General features: G+C 45.4%; 4 protein-coding genes across 4 annotated transcripts; 2 read left to right on the forward strand and 2 right to left on the reverse strand.

The window, feature by feature from the left end:
* Positions 1–13,222: 13,222 nt before the first annotated feature.
* On the forward strand, positions 13,223–13,982 carry BJ212DRAFT_1449039 (vesicular transporter; the record flags this gene model as incomplete). Its single annotated transcript, XM_041338630.1, has 4 exons — positions 13,223–13,511; positions 13,567–13,662; positions 13,717–13,802; positions 13,854–13,982. 4 exons carry the CDS (start codon positions 13,223–13,225, stop codon positions 13,980–13,982), a joined length of 600 nt encoding a protein of 199 aa, XP_041188633.1.
* Positions 13,983–14,130: 148 nt separating this feature from the next.
* Positions 14,131–15,332, reverse strand: BJ212DRAFT_1485062 (uncharacterized protein; the record flags this gene model as incomplete). The annotated part of the gene is made up of 6 exons (XM_041340920.1): positions 14,131–14,283; positions 14,335–14,457; positions 14,512–14,853; positions 14,902–14,967; positions 15,024–15,140; positions 15,201–15,332. The coding sequence occupies 6 exons, from the start codon at positions 15,330–15,332 to the stop codon at positions 14,131–14,133; spliced, it is 933 nt and encodes a 310-aa protein (XP_041188634.1).
* Positions 15,333–16,718: 1,386 nt separating this feature from the next.
* On the forward strand, positions 16,719–18,476 carry BJ212DRAFT_1280716 (protein kinase; the record flags this gene model as incomplete). The annotated part of the gene is made up of 10 exons (XM_041331570.1): positions 16,719–16,842; positions 16,924–16,994; positions 17,055–17,146; positions 17,199–17,223; positions 17,272–17,340; positions 17,397–17,827; positions 17,879–17,987; positions 18,041–18,136; positions 18,182–18,385; positions 18,435–18,476. 10 exons carry the CDS (start codon positions 16,719–16,721, stop codon positions 18,474–18,476), a joined length of 1,263 nt encoding a protein of 420 aa, XP_041188635.1.
* Positions 18,477–18,582: 106 nt separating this feature from the next.
* Positions 18,583–19,737, reverse strand: BJ212DRAFT_1485064 (uncharacterized protein; the record flags this gene model as incomplete). The annotated part of the gene is made up of 3 exons (XM_041340921.1): positions 18,583–19,083; positions 19,140–19,301; positions 19,360–19,737. 3 exons carry the CDS (start codon positions 19,735–19,737, stop codon positions 18,583–18,585), a joined length of 1,041 nt encoding a protein of 346 aa, XP_041188636.1.
* Positions 19,738–20,100: the final 363 nt, after the last annotated feature.

Here is a 20,100-nt window from a genome sequence, read left to right on the forward strand (position 1 = left end):
ATGATCTTCACCTAGTAGGGTAGCAATGCGCAGTGGGTGTGATGGGGGTAGGAGCAGGAGAAGCTGGTACATTAGGTACAGCAACAGGATCAAGAACATTATCCATATGCTCAATGGTAGGCAATGAAAGAATTGATGGTGGGACTGGAACGGCAATGTGTGGGGATGGAGGTCGTGCCACTGGGTTTGTAGCGATTCATTTTGTGATGATGTGGATAGCTTCTCTGATAGCCTCCTTAGTAGTAGCAGGCAGCAGACAGATTGCAGTATTATGAATGCATATATGAAGGTGGCATAAGATGGTCTTGTGACGGTCATCATCAAGAAGATTGGCGGTGCATTCAATAAGGCTGGCATCTCTAATGATTCTGATGATGAGTCCACTAGAGATTGCTCCACATTCTCCCAGGAGTCAATCTATCTCAACAGCATATTGTGGGGACATGATAGCGGATTCAAACAGGGTGTTGTTCTCGATCTCATCAAGAATTGTAAAGTAATCAGACAGGGTAGAGTCATTGGATAGGGTGGTATCGGACAAAGGTGGGGAAGCAACAGGGGGAGGTGTATTTTCAGCGGTGGCAAGATTGATAGCAGTGGTGAGTTGGTAGTCTGCAAGGGATGATGGATGGGCGATGTTTTCAGAGGCAGAGTTCATAGCAGTGGTAAGATATTGAATGTGGAGTAGGCAGCATTGTAGGTGTTCAATGGACATTGTTCAGAATTATAATTGATGGGTCTTTTTATATGCCAAAAGGACATCAAGGGCATTACCGAGGTTCTCTTCTGGGATCCATTCATTACTGGCAGAGGAGTATCCTTTTCAGGACACTAGATAGTGTCTTCGTTTACCCATACCTTTGTGCAATAGGACCACATTGATTTCATATTCTTCTTCATGATCTATGACATCTGGGGGAGGATCATGGAAGTTCAGACCGTGAATCTCTGTTTCATGATAGGACAATAGTTTGGAAGCATGGAACATGGGGTGAACTCTCCACTGGGGTGGTAGTTGGAGTGTGAATGTGATAGGTGATAGCACGGTGATGATAGGGAAGGGGCCATATCACTTTGGTGCAAGCTTTTGTGATGGTAGCTGTGTGATCAGGTTCTTTCCTGATAACCAAACCTTATCTCCTACTTTCCATGGGTGATACTTCTGCCCGTGTGTTCATTCTGCCATTCCTTGCATAGCAAGGTTGTGACAAGATAGCGCTTCTTCTCTGGATTTCTGAAGTAAGCAGAGTCATTCTTCTGCAGCAGGCACTGTGGAGTCAGGAAGGGTGTGTGGGAGAGCCTGGGGTTCATATCCCATCATAAGGAAGAATGGGGATGTATTTTGTGAGTCGTGTTTTCGATGGTTATGGACAAATTTGGCCATAGGAAGATGCTCTACCCAATCTTCAGGGTGATTACAGCAGTAGATGCAGAGATAAGTCTCGAGTTCCTGGTTGAGACATTTGGTCTGTCCATCCATCTGGGGATGATAAGCAGTCAAAGTGGCGATGTTGTATTTCAGGAGTTTAGTGAGGGCTTTGGAGAACTTTGATACAAACTGTGGTCCACAATCAGATATGACTTTCTCATGGAGACCAAAATGGTGATAGACGTATTTGAAAAATTTTGAGGCAATGCCTTCAGAAGTGATGGTTTTCATACAAGGGATTAGAATTACCCCCTTCATAAGGCCATGGTCTACCATGACCATGACAGAGTCAAAACCTGTGCATACAGGGAGGTTGGTAATGAGATCAACAGAGACTTGGGCAAATGACACAGAGGTGACAGAAGGGATAGGGACGAGAGGAGGAGTTACAGGGTGCATGTCAGATTTCATCTGCTGACAAAGAGTGCAACCGTCAACGTATTTCCTAATATAGGAGCCCATAGAAGGCCACCAAAAGTCACATTTCACAAGTTCTTCAGTTTTAAAACAACCCGGGTGACCGGCAGAAGCATGGTCATGACAACGTTCCAGAATCAGATGACATCTGGCAGGACAGACATAGGCACAATCTTTGTAATACAAGATGTCTTCTTTAATTGTCCAATCAGTGAGTGCAGATTTCATGGGGGGAAGTGATAAGCCATCAAGGGCATCTGTAGCCGCTTGGAAGATTGGATCAGGATTGGAGGGGTCTGGGTTTGCGAGGGTGGTCATAAGTTCAACATCCAGAAGTTGGACAAACATGGAGTCTGGAAGAAGGGTGACATCATCATTGTTGCCCTGTCCAGTACCATGATCAGGTTGTCGAGAAAGTGCATCAGGAGCAGTGAGCTTAGTTCCTGCAATGTGATGGAGTTCAATGTCATAACAGGAAAGGAGGAGTTGCCAATGTGCTTGGCAACAAGTCAATTTCTGCATGGTATGGAAGTAGAGCAAATTCTTATGATCCATAAAGACAATAACCAGGTGGGGGTTTCCTTCGATGTAATGATGCCATTCAGTAAGGGCATGGATGATGGCAAGAAGTTCTTGGTCAAAGATCTGATAATTTCTTTCAGCAGGGTTCAGAGTCTGGGGGAGGTATTCACACAGGTGATAGACTCCATTTTCATCAGTTTGTAGCAAAACTGCTCTGGTAGCAATGAGTGAAGCATCAGTGGTGACAGCAAACTGCCAACTGGGATCAGGGTTTCATAATACAGGTTGCTTCAGGAAGCATTACTTAAGTGTGGTAAACACAGAGGTACATGAGTCAGACCAATGGAATACTGTATCCTTCTTGGTGAGGTCGATTAAGGTTCTGGCAATGTCGGAGTAATGAGGAATGAAGTTACAGAATCCGAGGAATGACTGGACTTCTTTCACTGTGGCAGGGACAGGCCAGTCACAAATACTGTCGGTTTTCATGACATCCATTGCGACACATCCAGGACAGATGATCATACCCAAGTATTCAACTTCTTCAGCATCAAAGGTGCATTTTTCCAGTTTCAGGAATAAATGTTCTTTGTGGATTCTTTCCAAAATGCGATGAGTGCGAGCATGGTGAGAAGGAAGGTTGTTTGAAAAGATAAGGATGTCATTCATGTAAATGACCGACCAACCATCCTTCATTTATTTCTTGCTGGAAGGTCTGATTCATGTATGCTTGTAAGGTGGTGGGCAAGTTGCAAAGACTGAAAAACATGACATTGGGTTCGAAGAGGCCATACTCAGTGGTAAATGCTGCTTTCCAATGATCATCAGGGTGGATTTGGATGTTATTATATCCAGAATGGACGTCCATCTTCGTAAAGTACTTAGCACTGTGCAACCATGCAACCAGGGACAATGGGAGTGGGAGAGGATAAGCGTTTTTTACTGTCCAGTCATTGATATACCGATAGTCCTGACATGGACATAAATCACCACCTTTCTTTCCAACAAAGAAGAATCCGCTAGCTTGCAGTGACTTTGATTTGGAGATGAACCCCTTTTTTATGTTTTCATTGATGAATGCCTTGACAGCGGTTCACTCTGCTTCTGACAATGGGTAGACCTTGGATGTTTTCAGGACAAAACCAGGTTTAGTGTCAATGCAGTGGTCAATTCCAGGGCATTCCGGGGGTAACTGATTCAGTCCATCTTTAGCAAAGATGTTGGCGAAGTCATGGAGATAAGAAGGGACAAGTTCTTCAAACAATTTCTTCTTCTGTTCAAGCCTGGCTGCTAATGCAAACTGCTGGGCTTTGTTACTGGTTTTGACATATTCAGTGGGCCATGACAAGGGTGTGACCATGGGTTTCTGTTCTGCAGCACTAGTACCATCTTTGGTTAATGGAGTGTCCATAGAAATATTGGTGATGACCCAGAGCTCAGTAGTGTCAGTGGGATATTCAACCAAAAATTCATCATCATCAAGATGATACATAGCGAGTTTGCATACTGGTGGTGCATAATCTGAAGTCCAAACATTGTCTTTGGTGTCAAAAGAGTTGTTGTCATCATCAGGGATGGGGTCAAGGTTGGGTAAAACCAGGGGTGCTTCTTCATCTGGGATTTCTTCAATGGTCACTTGGGGAAGTGGTTCTATGGATTGTGCAGGAGGCGCCTTCAGTAGCACTACAACTGGCATCTCTTCTTTCTTTAAACAGGAGTCCCTCCATGTTTTATCGATCGGCAGTTCAATGGTCTTCTGAAAGAGAGGGGGGAGGTCGTTCTTCTTTTGTTCAATGTCAACATCTTCTTCTATTAGATTACTCCTCTTGGTTCGAGGGAGTTCTAGGGTTTCAGCTTTCCACCAAATAATCGGATCCATGGCATGCAGCCAAGAGATTCCTAACAAAATCTGGTCACAATGGCTAAGTTTCATGATATTGAACTTTCCAAGCATGGATCATTCATCGATTTTCATGATGAGGATGCAGTAGCGGGTGATCATGCCTCCTTTGGCATAACTTCCATCCGCTGTGGTTACTTGGAATGGTTTTGTGAGTCTATGTGTTCGGATTTTATGAAGCTTAATGAAGTCTTCGGAGATAAAGGTTCCAGCAGCTCCAGAGTCAATGACAGCAGTTGTTTCAATGGTTTTCAGATGGGTTTTGGAGATAAGGAAAATGGGAACGCGAAGTTCCTTTCTGATTCCTACACCTTGAACAAGTCTAATAGGTACATTGGAAGATACTGACATCGATCCAGTCTTCCACATAAAAAATCCTCATTGATATGACAGACTTCTTCTTCATCTTCTTCGGCTGGCTCAGTGCAATGCACTGGAGCTTTGCTATTCTTCTTCTTAGGGCAGTTGCAGGAGATGTGGCCCTTCTGGTGACAGTTGAAACACTTGCCATTTGTTCAGTCTTCTCTTCCTCAGTGAGGCAGTCAACCTCCATAGCATTGGGGTCACGGCAATCAATAGAGGGTCTGGGGATGTAATGTTGACTGGCAGGCTTCATGGTCATGCAATTATTGTTGCAGAATATTGCACCACGTTGCCAGTTACCATCAAGTCTAATTGCAGCTTGGACATACTTGTCAAAGTCCATAAGAACAGTTTCCATCTGATAAATGGCATTGCTGATTCCCTTCTTGAGTCTGTCATTGAAGAACATAATCAGGATGGTGTCTTGCTTTATGGAAGCTTGTGTGGCAAGGGTCCTGAAACTGGCAATATAGGAAGTGAGGTCGCCTGTCTGCTTCATGGTTCAGAGTTTATTCATAGCAGTACCAATGGCATCTGCTGGTGCAAATGGTTCTTTGAACTTTGTCTTGAAGTTCATGAAGGTTCCATAGGACTTGGTGGCGGAGTTGTCTACTTCAGTGTAAAATGTTAATGCCCAGCCCATGGCACTATCTTTAGTCATGTCCACAAGCACAGTAATAACTTTTCTTTTGTCAGTGTTGTAAACCAACACGTTAACAGTGAAGTATGCTTTCACTGAAAACAACCATCTTAAAGCCTGGTCAGGGCTTCTGTCATAATTGTTGGGTGTTCCAGCTTTGAGCTCAGAAGTGGACATAGAAACGGACATTCTGATACTGGGGTGTGCAGTAAGGTTTCAGGGGGGCTGTTCTTCTGGAAATCATCTGACGATGTAGTCGAATGACAATCGGGTTCTGTGGTTACAGGGGACGGTGTTCGTCTCTCTCTGTCTTCTGCGATATCCAGACCTTCGGTCTCATGATATTCTTCTTTTGCTGGTTCTGTGGAAACGTCATTTGGATCACTCTCCCACCAATACTTTCTAACCCAAGGGGTTGTGTTGCTTTGAGCTACTGGGGCCTCCCTGGATGGAGAGGTTCGATAAGGACTTTAATCTTTTGTTACAAACTAGGATAGTTCTAACGACAGACAACTCAATAAGAGTTAAGACTTCTGCCAAGATTCTACATGAGACGATAAGTCAAGCATTCAGTGTAAGCTAAGACAGAAGGAGTGCTTCTATCTTAAAGTACGGCTCAGACGACAAGAGATTGGAGGTCTCAAGCGAAGGATGTTTCAGGTAAAACCTAGTAAGATTAAAGTGAAGTACTACAAGATACATCGTCAACTATATATAGTGAACGTAGGTGGTTTAGGGCAAGTGTGGGATCAATGATGAGTCAGAGATAAGGAAGGATGCGTCAGTGATAACAAGAATAGATCATCTAGCAATGGCAATGGCAATTGTGATGTAATACAAGATATGAGTCAGAGATAAGTCTAGTGGTGGCATCATGCAGCTCATGACATAATACAAGGTAGAGAGAAAATGAATAGGGGCATACATGATTGTAACAGGCACCTTACCAAGTGTCAAGCCATTGCTGAGTTTGCACAGCACAGTGGACCACCTTCCTACACCAAGATATGGCAACTCATGAGCTGCACTCCTGGCCTGATTGCTTTTGGTGTCACATTAGTAAGTTTTCAGTCCTCTAGTAGATGTACACTGATTCATAGCTGATACCCACCATGTTGTCCTGTAGATCATATTCATCCTATCACTAGACCAGGAATTTTCTGGCAATGGTGTCAGTGCTATTTCCTTGATCTTAGTATCATTCAATCTTTCAGACTGTCAAGAAAATTTTCATCCTTAAGTGGGCACATCAGTGCATCAAATCTGTCGTCAAGAACATCAATGGATATGTATTTGATGGTACAGTAAAGACACAGTCATCTGGCAACACTTCATTCCCTGTAGAGCATGTCACCAAGTCACTCAATCACATTATGGCTGCACTGGATGCCAGTGATTCAGATTCAGACTTAAATGAGAGTGAAGCATTGGAATATGTTAACTTACCAGCTAATGAAGACACGCATCATTCCACTGCAGCTGCAACCATAACCATTGCACCCTCAATGTTGCAACCATGTATGCCCCTATTCATTTTCCTCTTTCTTACCATGTATTACATCACGAGCCGCATGATGCCACTGCTAGACTTATCTCTGACTCACACCTTGTATTACATCACAACCGCTGCCGCTGTTGCTAGGTGACCTATTCTTGTTATCGCTTACGTGTTTCTTATCCCTGACTCATTCCTATTCTCACATCTGCCCTAAAGCACAGTAGTTCACTATAAATAGTCCTCCTGTATGCTTTAGCTCTTTACTTTAATCTTACTAGGTTTTACCCTGAATATCCTTTGCTTGAGACCTCCAATCTCTTGTTGTCTGAACCGTACTTTAAGTTAAAGGCACTCCCTTTGACTTAGCTTACACCAAATGCCTGACTTATCATCTTGCATAGAAATCTCAACAGAGGTCCCTGACTCTTATCAAGTTGTCTGTTGTTAGAACTATCCTAGTTCGTAACACTCAACTCCTAGTGTAAGTGCTGCAGTGGCAGCACCTGACAGGCCCACCTTGGATGTTCAAGATGATCCTGCCCCACACACTTCCATTTCAATTCCACAACTCCCCACTTCTGTGGCACCACATGCAGAGATTTTGGGAGATCCTGAGGGGTATGAGGATGTATTGGCAGCTACTGGTCAGGCTTAGTATTCCCAAATCTCAAGCAAAGGTGTCCAGGGGCAGGAAGAAAAAGTCATTGACGGTCAATGATTCCACAGCTATTCATCACTCCTCATGTCATACTGCTGCAGTATGATTCATACATCACCTACTTAGACTTCATAGTTATTATCCATGCTCAAATGTCATCATTTGCCTAGTACCAGGGCACACTTGTTTGATCATTCTGTGCTTATATAATACAATACTCTTTAAACTTGTTCTTCCATCATGGTCCTTGTGCTCATTCAATTGTCAGTAATGGTGATGGTAATCACCACCAACTAATTTCAGCCTGAGCTTTGTTTTAAGTGTCATTCTAGTAATTGCTGGCACCCTTTCTTCTGGGATGCTACCTCTGAATCTGCAGGTGAGACCACATATTATTACTCTTCGTCAGGTTCATGGATGGTTTGGCTGATGACATTCCATGAACTGTTTCTCTAGGTTGCTGCTTGGAATGTTTGGTCAATGACATTCTGCAGACCATTTCTCCAGGTGATAGCCTGGACATGGAAGGTTTGGTTGATGATGGGATGCTACCTCTGCAGGTGAGACCACATAGACTCTTCAGTTCATGGAAGGTTTGGCTGATGACATTCCATGAACCATTTCTCCAGGTTGCTGCATGGAAAGTTGGTCAATGACATTCCATGGACCATTTCTTCCTCCTCTGGCAACCTTCCATCAGCTTCAGGAGCCACACAAGATAACTGAACCCAACACACCCAATCCCAACCTCTCTTTTGGACTCTGAACTTATCTCATTTACTACCCTAGATGAGATGGATCAAATATCTAGTAGTGAGAGGTCAACTTGAAGATCCTGTGCACAGTGGGAAAGCCTGTGCATTTTTTCTCTTTTGCAGTTCTTTATCACTGACTCCTTGTCACACAGGGAAATTATCACACTGGACAGAAGAAAGCTGCCAGCTCATCTTGACCCCCCAGTATTCATATCATGCAACAACCCAGAGCACCCTCTTACTGTGAAGAGCAACCACTTCCCACTGCTGCTTCAATACCTTCCACTGCCATTGGTACCACTTAACAGGCCACATCAGCGACAGACAAAGGCAAGAAGGATAGGACCAGGGACACTATTTCTCTTTTCATTATGCATACCACAATGTATATTAATATTCATATCAACTTGATCTGACAATAGCAATTGATATGCAATAACATGTTCATCATCGCCTTTATCAGAATGATCATTATAGCATTAAGACTTGGTTGGTAACCTGGAAATGTGCATTTAAACTTTGTTACAATGTGCATTCAGACTACGTTAAAATGCACATTCGGACTACATTAAAATGCACATTCAGACTACGTTAAAATGTCTATTAATATGCTCATTATATCATCATTTTGATGAGCATTAAAATGCTGACTGTTGGATCGTAATGTATTATAATGGGACCGTGTCGTTACTAGGCAATTGTAATGGATTATAATGCCTTAAAAAAAGTTCTGACATAAGCGAATGTCATCCGTATACTATCAATCAGGATTCAGCAGGGATTGTTGCATCCATTCCAAATGCAAGTGCCATTGGCCCACTAAGCCATGTCTCATCTGAGAATTCCACTGAGTAGGGCCTTATAACGCCCGGTGGACGAAGATCACCGGGAGCATCCATCGATTTCAGTAATAGGGAATTTGGAGGTTGAATGATGGTGTTGTTCCGTGGGTGCATGAAGAGGTGCAATTTCTCACCATGATATGACGAGTCATCCTTTGTGCTTCAGGCATTCGCTCTCCTCGCTTCCTCCCGATCACCAAACACGCTGCCCAAACATTCAACCGTGCTCAGGCTCATGCACAAACGTTGGACGAGAGTCGACCAATCTCGCACCTAAGTCTACCGACTAATCCCACCTGACCACCAACCAACCATACCATCAACCGCTCGCCTTGATACATCTGCGGAGCGTCCATCTCCAAATTTACCTCACTGCAGGCACTCACTCCTCCACAACACGGTGCATGCTGTGCTTCTATCCACAACCCTACGCAACAAACAGTGCAAGTTATTTAGTTCCCAGTTGCAATTCTCACAGCATACAAGATACATCGCTTGTATGATGAATTTAGCATAGCGTGCGTTTACATCAAAGTGGCACTGCCTTTACTGTGATATTGCGGCCCAGGTCGACTGTTACTTTGTGACATTTACTTCTTTTTCCAACTTTTCTAACGGTGTTACCAACAGTTGGAACTTGGCTGATCGGTGCTCATCGAGAACATGATCATCAATCTTTCATGGCGCAATTTGAAACCTGTGGTTGCAAGGACAATCGTCCGGGTCTTCATCTCTCATTTCAGTTTGTAGTTGAGGTACGGTATGGTGTTGTATTCACCGCACATCAATCATGGATTATGAATCAGGCTATGACGATTGATGCATCTGCGTCCGATCAACCACACGCTGCAAATTGAGTGAGCATCCTTATGATATGATAGGCCAATGACCGAGGTGGAGGGCGAGAAGGTGTGCATATGCTTAGGACGCGGATTATTCATCGAAAGGGTTATACAGGTGAGTGATATATCTGCTTCTCCCTTGTTTTACATATTCAATGTCGATATAGGCTCTCCTTATTGAATAATACGGAGGTCCTGTTGTGCTCAGGGAGACTGCTATGCTCATAGCAAGCTTTTTCGAAGAGTTGCATCATGCCTAGGTCTTTTTTAGACCAAGTTTTGCATCGGTTTTCATTTGAATAAGCATCAAAGTGTGCGCATTGGCAGCTGTATGGCGCGGGTGAGCTTCTCTCAACTCGTTCTTTTCTGATGACGTGCCAACAGAATGTTATCGCCTTCGGTCCTTCTCATACAAATCAAGAGCCCTAGGATATGGACACTGCTGAGGCTCGTCAATCAAGTTTTACGAAATCAGCATGTACAGTTTGAAGAACAGCACATCAGGCTTCGCGCCTGAGTCTTCTTATTCCATGTCCTCTCTCAGCGCTGTGTTAATCTAGATGGCGTTGTATCTTCGCCAGATATCAATTACGGATCTCAACTAGGATGTCTCCGGCTATACAAACCGATGCCTGTCACCACCGCACCAACACCACGTTGCAAATTGAAGATTCTGCACACACCATTTTTGGCATCCTTATGATGCAAAGTCCGATGATCGAGGCAGAGAGCAAGTGCATGTCGAAGTTCATCGATCTCTCGCGGTGTTCAAGTATTTTGCCCACGCAACTGCTTCACGACCAACATTTACGTTGAAGTCCATCTTTCTTTATGTAAAAATCCTTTGGGCAATCAATGCAAGAACGGATATTATCTCTCAATCTCATTTCGGTGATTCAACCGAATGATTGTGGTATATCTAGCACGAATGCTATCGTCATACGTCCACCGAGCCCGCCTCTAACCTACACCCATTGTCTACCAATATGATCATAGTCTCAAATGATCCCGCTTGGTGGCCAGCCATCGATCAATATCTTTTCCACAGCTATTTTGTAGGTTCGTGGAGAGTTGTCGGATATTGATGTTGCCAAAGTCTCAATCTAACATTGGGTGTGATTTCGCAGTAGTCGCCTTTGTTGCAGTAACGTATGATTGGGGTGAGCATGATAATATCTAAGGACTGTTGATATCTTACAAGTATTTTCAGTACTTACATTTGGACAAGAGGTATGTCAATGCTATGATCGGAGCAGCCATCTCGCTAAGAATGATTTTATAGGTCGAATTGGTCTGGGTGAGTATGAGTAGAATCTCGTGTCGGAGGAAAACACATGAAGTATACTTAATTCCAGAGACAACGCTGGACCCTAATGACGGTTATGTATCTCGGTGTATGTAGCTTGCCTGTCACGGTTGTCATGTTGTGCTGACTTGACAGTATCCTAGGTGCGCTACCTTGGAATGTTATCTGCTGCGTATGTTCGGAAGCCTCAGCACTGGCCTTGTACTAATGAATTACCTCTCACAATCAGCTTGAACATAGTGTGTATGTCTTCTCACATTCGATGTCCTTGCTTCTTCTGACTAGCGGCACACAGCCAGTGTTCCGACGATCTCGGCGACGGATGTAGTGAGTCTTCTGCACCATGCCTGCTTATTATTCCCCTTCAATTAACCGTGGTGCCCCGTAGGGGTAACTATAATTCTCTATATTGACTTTTTGGTTCACTAATGACTGCCACGCTATACTACCCCAGATGTGAGTCTGTTTGGAGGGTGTGCTACCCGAGGCTGATCATTGACCGGATTCCTCAGGCTGTATTATCTACGTTGTACGGAATTGGACCGGTGTTGTGGTATTTACAATGCTGTCGGGTGAGCTTGACACTTGTGAGACCCCAGTGATATTGACTTGAATGGAACATGCTGCAAGTCATCATCATCACTCGGTTACATGCCATGTATCAACGATCCAGAAAGCTCCTGATATTTCTCATTGTCCCCTTCCTGGCTGACAACATTTTCAACGGAGTGGTAGCCATAATGGTATCGATGGATGCTTCAGCGGGTACGCTTAATCGTGGATGACAAAAAATATGCATCTCATTGATGAATACTAGATGAATTCATTCTCTCTGGCACTTATGTATGCTCTATTGGCTCTGCGCAGGATGCCATGCTTCTGAATGTCATTACTTGGATACTCGGAACTGCGTGGGAGGTCTTCGTACTATGTCTCGCCGTCTGGATTGCGGTAAAACACTTCCGTGAACTGCGACAAAATTCGACAGGAAGGATTATCGAAGACTGTTTTACGGTGTTGATGAAAACTCATGTAATTTACTTTGCGAGGTGAGCTCATATTGTGAATATGGTTTCCTTTTGCCGCTGAGAGATCAAACCTACTAGCTTTGTTGTTGTTTCTTCCCTCGACCTCGCTCTTTTTTCTCCAACATTCTCAGCGGTATGTCAATCTTTCACTAACCTCCGCGTGCGACTATGGTTCATCATTTCTAGTCTCCCCTGGAAGCTGAGATTTATTATGGCTTACTTCAGATTTTGTCGGTCGTGCAGTCGTCTGTGCTGGGACCACGCCTGATCCTTGGGGTTCGAGAATATTCCGCTAAGCTCGTGGCTGACTCCGATGCAGCAACTGCCATGACCTCTATTGCTTTCCAGGAGCGCGTGCATATATCGACTGGCAATGGTGTATAGCACAGGAGATACTCGGTAGAGCTAACTGTTGTCTGGTGTTCTTCAGGGAGCAGGAGATTGTTTCTTTCTTGATCTCAGAATTCGTCGTGGTACTTATTTAGTCATCTGATGTTGCGAAGTGGATTTTAAGGACAAAGTGGTCTGAACTAAGTTTCCCTGATATTGGACTATGTACTAGTACTTAAGTTATTTGGTGTTTCGAATAGAATTCTCCTAAACCATTATCTTGTTCGCATTCGGGCATGAGTAAGTGTGGAGGTTGACATTAATATGGAGGTTGCGAAGGTGTTGGGGAGAACTTGTTGTGGTATGAATGGGGCTTGACCCAGCCTGAATGAGGCTTGACATGGCATGGTTGGGGCTCTTCAATTTACTCACCAGAGAGAGCGCCAATCATGTAATATCAATGTCACAAGCCGTCTTGGTCATTTTCGCTATCAGCGATAACCCAAGTCATCTGTACCATGGGGCCATATTTTGCCTAATAGGTGCTTGTAAGTCAATTCAGTTGAAGTGACTCGGTCACTGTTGGACGGTCCGACTCAGTCGTTCAATGCCGATATTTACACAGGCACGTGATCGCGTCAATTGCGTGCTATTATTATTGTAATACGCTTGAAGTGACACCCTGTATAGTCATGTCCACCACACAGTCGACACCTACATCGCCAACGATCCAACGTGTGAAGTCAGTCCCTAGAGTGCTCTCGTCTCCGCTGCGACCAACGTCGCCCCAAAGTTCTTCAACCGTAATTCCGTCCAATTCTCGTCGACCCTCACTTGGCGTCGGACAAACGACCCATACAAAAACACCCGCAGGGCCTCTTGCAAAGTCTCGCGCTAGAGATCTCTTGAGGAAGCACTATGGCCTCGGAGTAGGTCCACCGCCACCTCTACCCGGGAGATCAGACGACCCCATGGATTTAGGTATGCTTTGAAAGTCATCAAGCTCTCAAGCCCAATTCTCATTTTGCTATCAAAGATTCAGCAGCCTTTGACGCAAAATCATACTATGAACAACTTATAACTGCATCGTCTCTTTCGGCTCTGCTGAAGCGAGAGAATGACCTACTGACAGGTTCGTGTTATACAAGACTGTGTGAGACGTCCGCTCATTGACTCGGATGTTCAGAAATACGACAACTTGATGGTGATAGGCAGTCTCTGGTCTACAACCACCATCATGAGCTGATTGCAGCTAGTGATACTATAGCTGCGGTGTGTAAATTCATTAGGTATATCTTTGTGTAGTCTCATTGCTCTTGGTAGATGAAGACACGGGCGGAGGGCTTGGACGTTGACCTTGACCTACTCAAGGCAGCGTTCTCAGAGATATCTCGCCTGGGTGCCAAAGTTTCCGTTGAGGAACAGCCCGCAGATGGCAGCTCTCATTTATGAGCCCCCGCGGCCATCGAGGATACATGCAAGTATACATGACGTAAGAGACAGTGTTTTGTTTATACATGATACCCGCAAGCTCCAGGCTTGCTATGCCACAATATACCTATATGGAATAATGATACGCAAGTCCAGCATGTCGTCCCCATCAAGCCCTCACATAAAGTTCTACCTGCCAGTTGGATCCCGATATGTGGACAAGACTAGTGATCAAACAGTCTCTCCAGATGCTGGGCAGCCCGCGTGGCCTCCATGCAAGCTCGTATTTCTCGTATCCTTTTTCCACACGTCTCGATCTGCGCTGCACAGGCTTATCAGTATCAACAAAAAATGTGAGTACACTTGGACGTACGTGGATATCGTGCACAAGCTCCTCGACGTACTTCGCCAACAACTTGAGCAGCCTTTCCCTCTTGAAAGTTCCATTCTCGGTGGAGACCCGCCTTTCCACGGGATATTGACTGTATCCAGGCCACTACAACGGAAGGATATCAGATTACCGCAAAAATGGACCGGTATTTCAACTGACCGTGATCAAGACCTTGATGCACCTCTCTTCCATGCCATTAAACACCTGATCATGGCCACCTTCTACCTCTGGCTTATCCTCGAGCTCAATCAACTCGTCAACACGGAACGGGGACCCTCCACCCTTCCTGTTAAACTTGATACCGGCATGCTGGGATCCAATCCTGCTCCACGAAGTCGGCCCCGCACATTTTTCAATGTCAATTGGCTGTGGCAGCTGATGGAATCCTGAAGGAATGACGATCTTGTACGTCTTTTTGTGCGCAGCGGGCGGCATGTTGGCCGTGTACTTGGCAGGGTGTAAAACGTTCCTCTCAGGGTATGGGTAAGCAGGGCGGGCAGACTTCGGGAATTAGAAAGTGATAACGGCGAGTGTTTTACGTGCACTCACAAACGACCCTTCGTAGTTGCCGCTTAACGTATGGGGGACGGCTGAGTATGTGGTGACGGGTGCCCCCTACAAATTCACAACGCATAAGTCAATTGTCAAGTACCCCAACATGCATCACTTACAGCATACACGGGGGCTTGTGAACGCATTGCATATTGGTGTGGTGCAGGGCCGAGGGCACCTGAGAGGTCCGGGATTGCCGATGCCTGAGCACGTAAATACTGGGAGATCGGTATTCCCTATGAATCGTAATTACGAACATGTCAGTAGAATGACGAAAAAAACATAAACAGTCCTACTTCATCGGGGGTAGCGTTCGGCCGAACGGGACAATACATCGACTGAGCCGGTGCAGGGTCAAGTGCACCGGAGAGTGTTGAGTAAGATGATGCTTGGGCGTTTTGCCTAGCGAGAGGGTACGGGTAAGACATGATTATACTTGGAGGAGATAGGTATGTTGGATGATGACAGTAACTTACTTGTCGTTGGCACCTGTGCAGGCATTTTATAGCACTTGTTGTTAAAGCGCTACGTCCACATCCACCAGCCTTCTGCGGAGTCCACAAGCATCTACAGCAAATGTACAATGGCGTGCTGTGATTGTGTTTGACGATACTGTGGAATTTGTGGATAAGAACGGTGGCCAGGATCAACATCTTTGTATCAGGTGGTAGAGTGGCGCCTGCGAGTCTATCATGGTATCTGATACCGTGACTGCCACCAGCCGATCAATAACATGTAACCATCATCGGCATGTTCCCAATATTGGGAACAGAAATCATGAGATGCTTTTTTTCGAATGCTTTGACCTGCATACATATGTTGGCTTTGAGGTTGAAGACAAAAATTAGAACAATAAAACAAAGAAAGTTGAGCCTCATAATTAGTAATCGAGTAACTTGAATTTGTCGCGGAGCTACGGCCAACCGACGGGGGTCCTGGAAATTTGGAGTTGCGGCCAAGCCGCCAAGGTCAAGCAAGCTCCGAGTTCAGGCAACGGTAACAGTGCTTTTGAACGTTGCACAGTGCCAAGTTTCCAATGGTACACGCATTTTGGGTGTGGTGGCAAGGTGATGGTGGCTCACCCTCATATTACAGTTCATATGGAGAATTACTGACCAAGCACCTGTAATTTGCAGACGCCGTGACACCCGTAGTATGCTGCTTGTAATGGCAGGAGTCGAGACTCGACTGCAGGGTGTAGCCATCCCCAGACAGATATGTCATGCCGGTGAATTGGCTGCATGCGATCCTGTAAAATTAACGTTTGAATGATAATCAGTTGGCAAGTTTCCCCTACGACCCTAACCCCAGGAGCGCTACCAGAATCATTTACTGTGACGCCCTACTAAATTTTGAGTTTTACAATCCAATCAACTGAAGAAACCTGTGGATGTCCCAACAGGAAGGGACACGGGTACCGGTAGGAGCTAGTGGATTTACCACTCACGTTAGTTCACGGCGCCCGTAGGTCTGCAAATAAATTTTCACTAGCTCCATAACGTTTAGAGTCTATTTAAACGAAACAGCGCTCCGGCCATAAATCTCCTTTGATAAATCATGTGGTGGTCCCCGACTACTACGGTAATGCGGTGCTCTCCATCGTCCGTCTACTAGCTTGAGTTTCACTGCAAGATATCCTGCAGGTGTCCCCCTGACTTTGCACACCAACTCAGTCAAATTTGAAAACAAACTTTTTGGAAAGTGCTTGCTATTTTTAGACCAGGCGCATAACGGCTGTGGCTGTGTCTCTTGCGAACCCGCCGAGTGACAGTGACTGTTCTCGGTGATTGAAGTCTGCTCTTACCGTTACTTTTATGGCTTTCTCTCAGGTTGTTCGCGTGTTCGACAGTCTCAAGGATCAAGCAAAAGACGCTATCTGGGCCCTCTCTTCATGTCTCTGCCAGCAATCAGCCAAAGTAAAAATTAATGGTCGAACATGTCAGTCATACCCTTTTCAACGAACATCTGGAACATTCGTTTGGACCTAGCAGGCTTGCTAACGTGGGTTTATGATCTCAGTTAATATTATAAAAGTCCTCGGTGAAGGTGGATTCTCCTTTGTGTATCTTGCACAAGACGAGACTAGTGGGGTGTGTGATATCATGAGTTCATTCCTTACAACATCTCACATATGGTTGGGATACACGTAGCGGCAATTCGCTCTCAAAAAAATAAGATGCCCTACAGGATCGGAAGGCGTGAAAGAGGCTATGCGGGAGGTAGAGGCATACAGACGCTTCAAGTAAGTCAAGTTAATGATGGTCACGTTATCAATGTCTCAAATATACTATTAGACATCGAAATATCATTCGGATACTCGTGAGTGATAACGGATGATCTTCTTGTAGCTCCTGAATAACTGCACAGGACTCTGCTGTCGTTCAAGATCCCGAAGGTGAAGGCAAGATTGTATACCTCTTCTTGCCTTTGTATCAGGTATGTTTCTATGATGTGCTTTGCTATGGAACATCCATAGACCTTTGGAAATAAAGCGCGGGAACCTTCAAGATGCTATCAACCTCAACGTTGTAAATGGGAAGCACTTCCCTGAGCAAGATATGATTAGGCTGTTCAAGGGGACATGCGAAGCCGTGCGTGCGATGCATGATTACCACACAACTACTGGCTCTTCTTCTGCCCAACCTCAAGCATCCTCATCAAGTTCATCTTCGCGCGTGGAGGAGGACCACTCCGACGGAGAGGATGAACTTTTCCCGCACCCGGAGGGTGATAATGAGGGCGGCTATTCTTACGACAAGTCCGTGAACATGCCCCTCATGACGAAACACCGTGCCGAGGGGGATAGGGACGTGATATTTGATGGTGACGAAGAAGCATCTGCAATTCAAACCGCCCAAAATGGCAATGTGCCGCAGGGAAAGCGCGAACATGTTCCATATGCTCACCGGGACTTGAAACCTGGGTAGAAATATTGTCGTCGATCTGTTATCGCACCTCTGACATTGCATCGCAGGAACATCATGATCGCGGACGATGGAGTCACACCCATACTGATGGACTTTGGGAGTACTGTAAAAGCAAGAATAAAGATAGATAGTCGATCACTGGCTCTACTGCAGCAGGTATATGCAGTCCTATATTTAATACTGTATTTTATCTCATGTTTATCTCATAGGATATTGCCGCGGAGCAAAGCACGATGGCATACCGCGCTCCAGAACTTTTCGATGTGAAGACGGGCATCACTCTTGACGAGAAAGTTGATATATGGGTAGGTCTTCCCGTCGCCGTTCACGCATTCTCTAATCCTTCGCAGTCACTTGGATGTACACTCTTTGCTCTTGCATACTCTCACTCGCCATTTGAAAACATCCAAACGACGGAACAAGGTGGCTCGATTGCGATGGCTGTACTGAACGCTCAGTATAAGCACCCGAACTCGGCATATTCACAAGGGCTGAAGGACTTGATTGATTGTATGCTGAAAATTAACCCCAAAGACAGACCGAATATTCACCAGGTACGTGTTTCTGGTAGGAGTATCAACGTTGCTGAAGGAATCCCTCTAGGTCATTGCAATGACCGACAGAGTCCTACAGTCGCTGTTGTAGAGCATGCCTTTATGACTGGGACTGTTCCTTTACTTATTTATCTCGCAGCTGTCTATGCATATCTAACGTCGTGATGTGGATTGATCGATACACATTACCTACATACTCAAGTAGCCTTAGCTCTTGTCCGTTCTTTTTCACGAGGTGCCTTCGGTTTTCTGAGAGGTTTCTCCTGCGACCGTTTTGGAGATTGTGGTAGAGCAGCGGGGGTTGCGACTTGATCCTTTTGCACCTTGCGCTTTTTCTTTTGAGGCTCCAGTGGCTTTGGAGGTGATGCGTCCAATTTTTCTACGTTTTGAAGTTTAGAACCAGGAGGCTTCCGGTCTCCTTTCTTCACCGTCCTTTTGTCACCGAGCGATACGTCAGATTTTTCTACGTCGTGAACTTTGTCATCGGCCTTCCGCTCCCCTTTCTTCACCAATTTTTTGTCGCTGCTCGCCGCTCCAGCTTTTTGCGACTTTGGCTCAAGCGTCTTGCTTGCCGGTAACTCCTTCTCTGCTGCATCCTGGGATGGTGGGCCTCTGTTGGCAACCTTTTTTGCTATTGCCTTGGTACGAAGCTTATTGTGGAGCGTTCGCTTCTCTTTGATCGAGGCTTGCTTCGCTGACTGAAAAACTAGTGTTGAGAAAACTCGCATCGAAAATAGCGTGATACACCACTCACTCTTTTAAGGGCACGCTTCGACAGACCGGCATCAGGACGATTCTGAGTGCCAGCAGAATTTGACGCCTCATTTTGTACTGCCCTTGCAATTTGCCAGGCGTCGCTCTGCGGGTCACATTTCGCTGCTGAGGTCTTGAAGCGCTCGAAACGTCGTGTATGAGCCTGCGGCAGCCTGAACCTCCGTCTTTTTCCGGTTACATATTCAGAGAAAGGGACATACAATAGATGCTTTGTGGACTGTCGACATTTGAGTGCCCTTGATGACCTTGCCCTTGCATGATATACAAGCTCGGACATCTGGGTCGAGCGATACGACATAAATAGGGTCCCGCAATGCTTCTGATAGCAAGATGGGCGGTTCTTCATCATCGCTGGCATCGACATCCTCCATTTCGTCTCCAGCTTCCTCCTCCAGGTCCTCTTCGCCTGATTGCAATTGGTCTGCGTCCGAGTGCTCGTCAGAGTCAGAGTCCGAGTCTGACGCAGATTCATCCGAATCGGTGTCGTTGAATCCCATGAACTCTTTCATATCTTCATCAATTCCTAGTTCTTCCTCTTCCTCCAGCTTTTTGCGCTTCTTTTCGACTCGTTTGAACATGGTGATGAGTGACGAAGGAAAGATGAATGGATAGTAGCGAATAAGCTTGATAACCATTTCAGTCTTTCAGTCTTAACTTTTGGCACAGCCACACCTTCATTTTCCTCCGCTTCCTTTCATGCATCGCCGTGCCGGCCAACTGGTTGCAGACATCTGGCCCAATGTCCAGCCAAAACAATCATCTCCAATAGTCACGCCAATCAAGAACAATGATTTAAAAAGCTTTAACCGTCGACCTCGAAAGCTACCGCCCAGTGAGCTCGCTGCGGCTGCCAAGCTAACGGATAAGCTCGTCCGTGTTGCCGCTGGCACCAAATTCACTCCCAAACGTCCATGGAAACACACGAAGACGCTACGAGGCGA

The sequence above is a fragment of the Suillus subaureus genome (assembly GCF_016647635.1).
Source record: "Suillus subaureus strain MN1 chromosome Unknown BJ212scaffold_38, whole genome shotgun sequence".
NCBI classification, from domain to species: Eukaryota; Fungi; Basidiomycota; class Agaricomycetes; order Boletales; family Suillaceae; genus Suillus; species Suillus subaureus.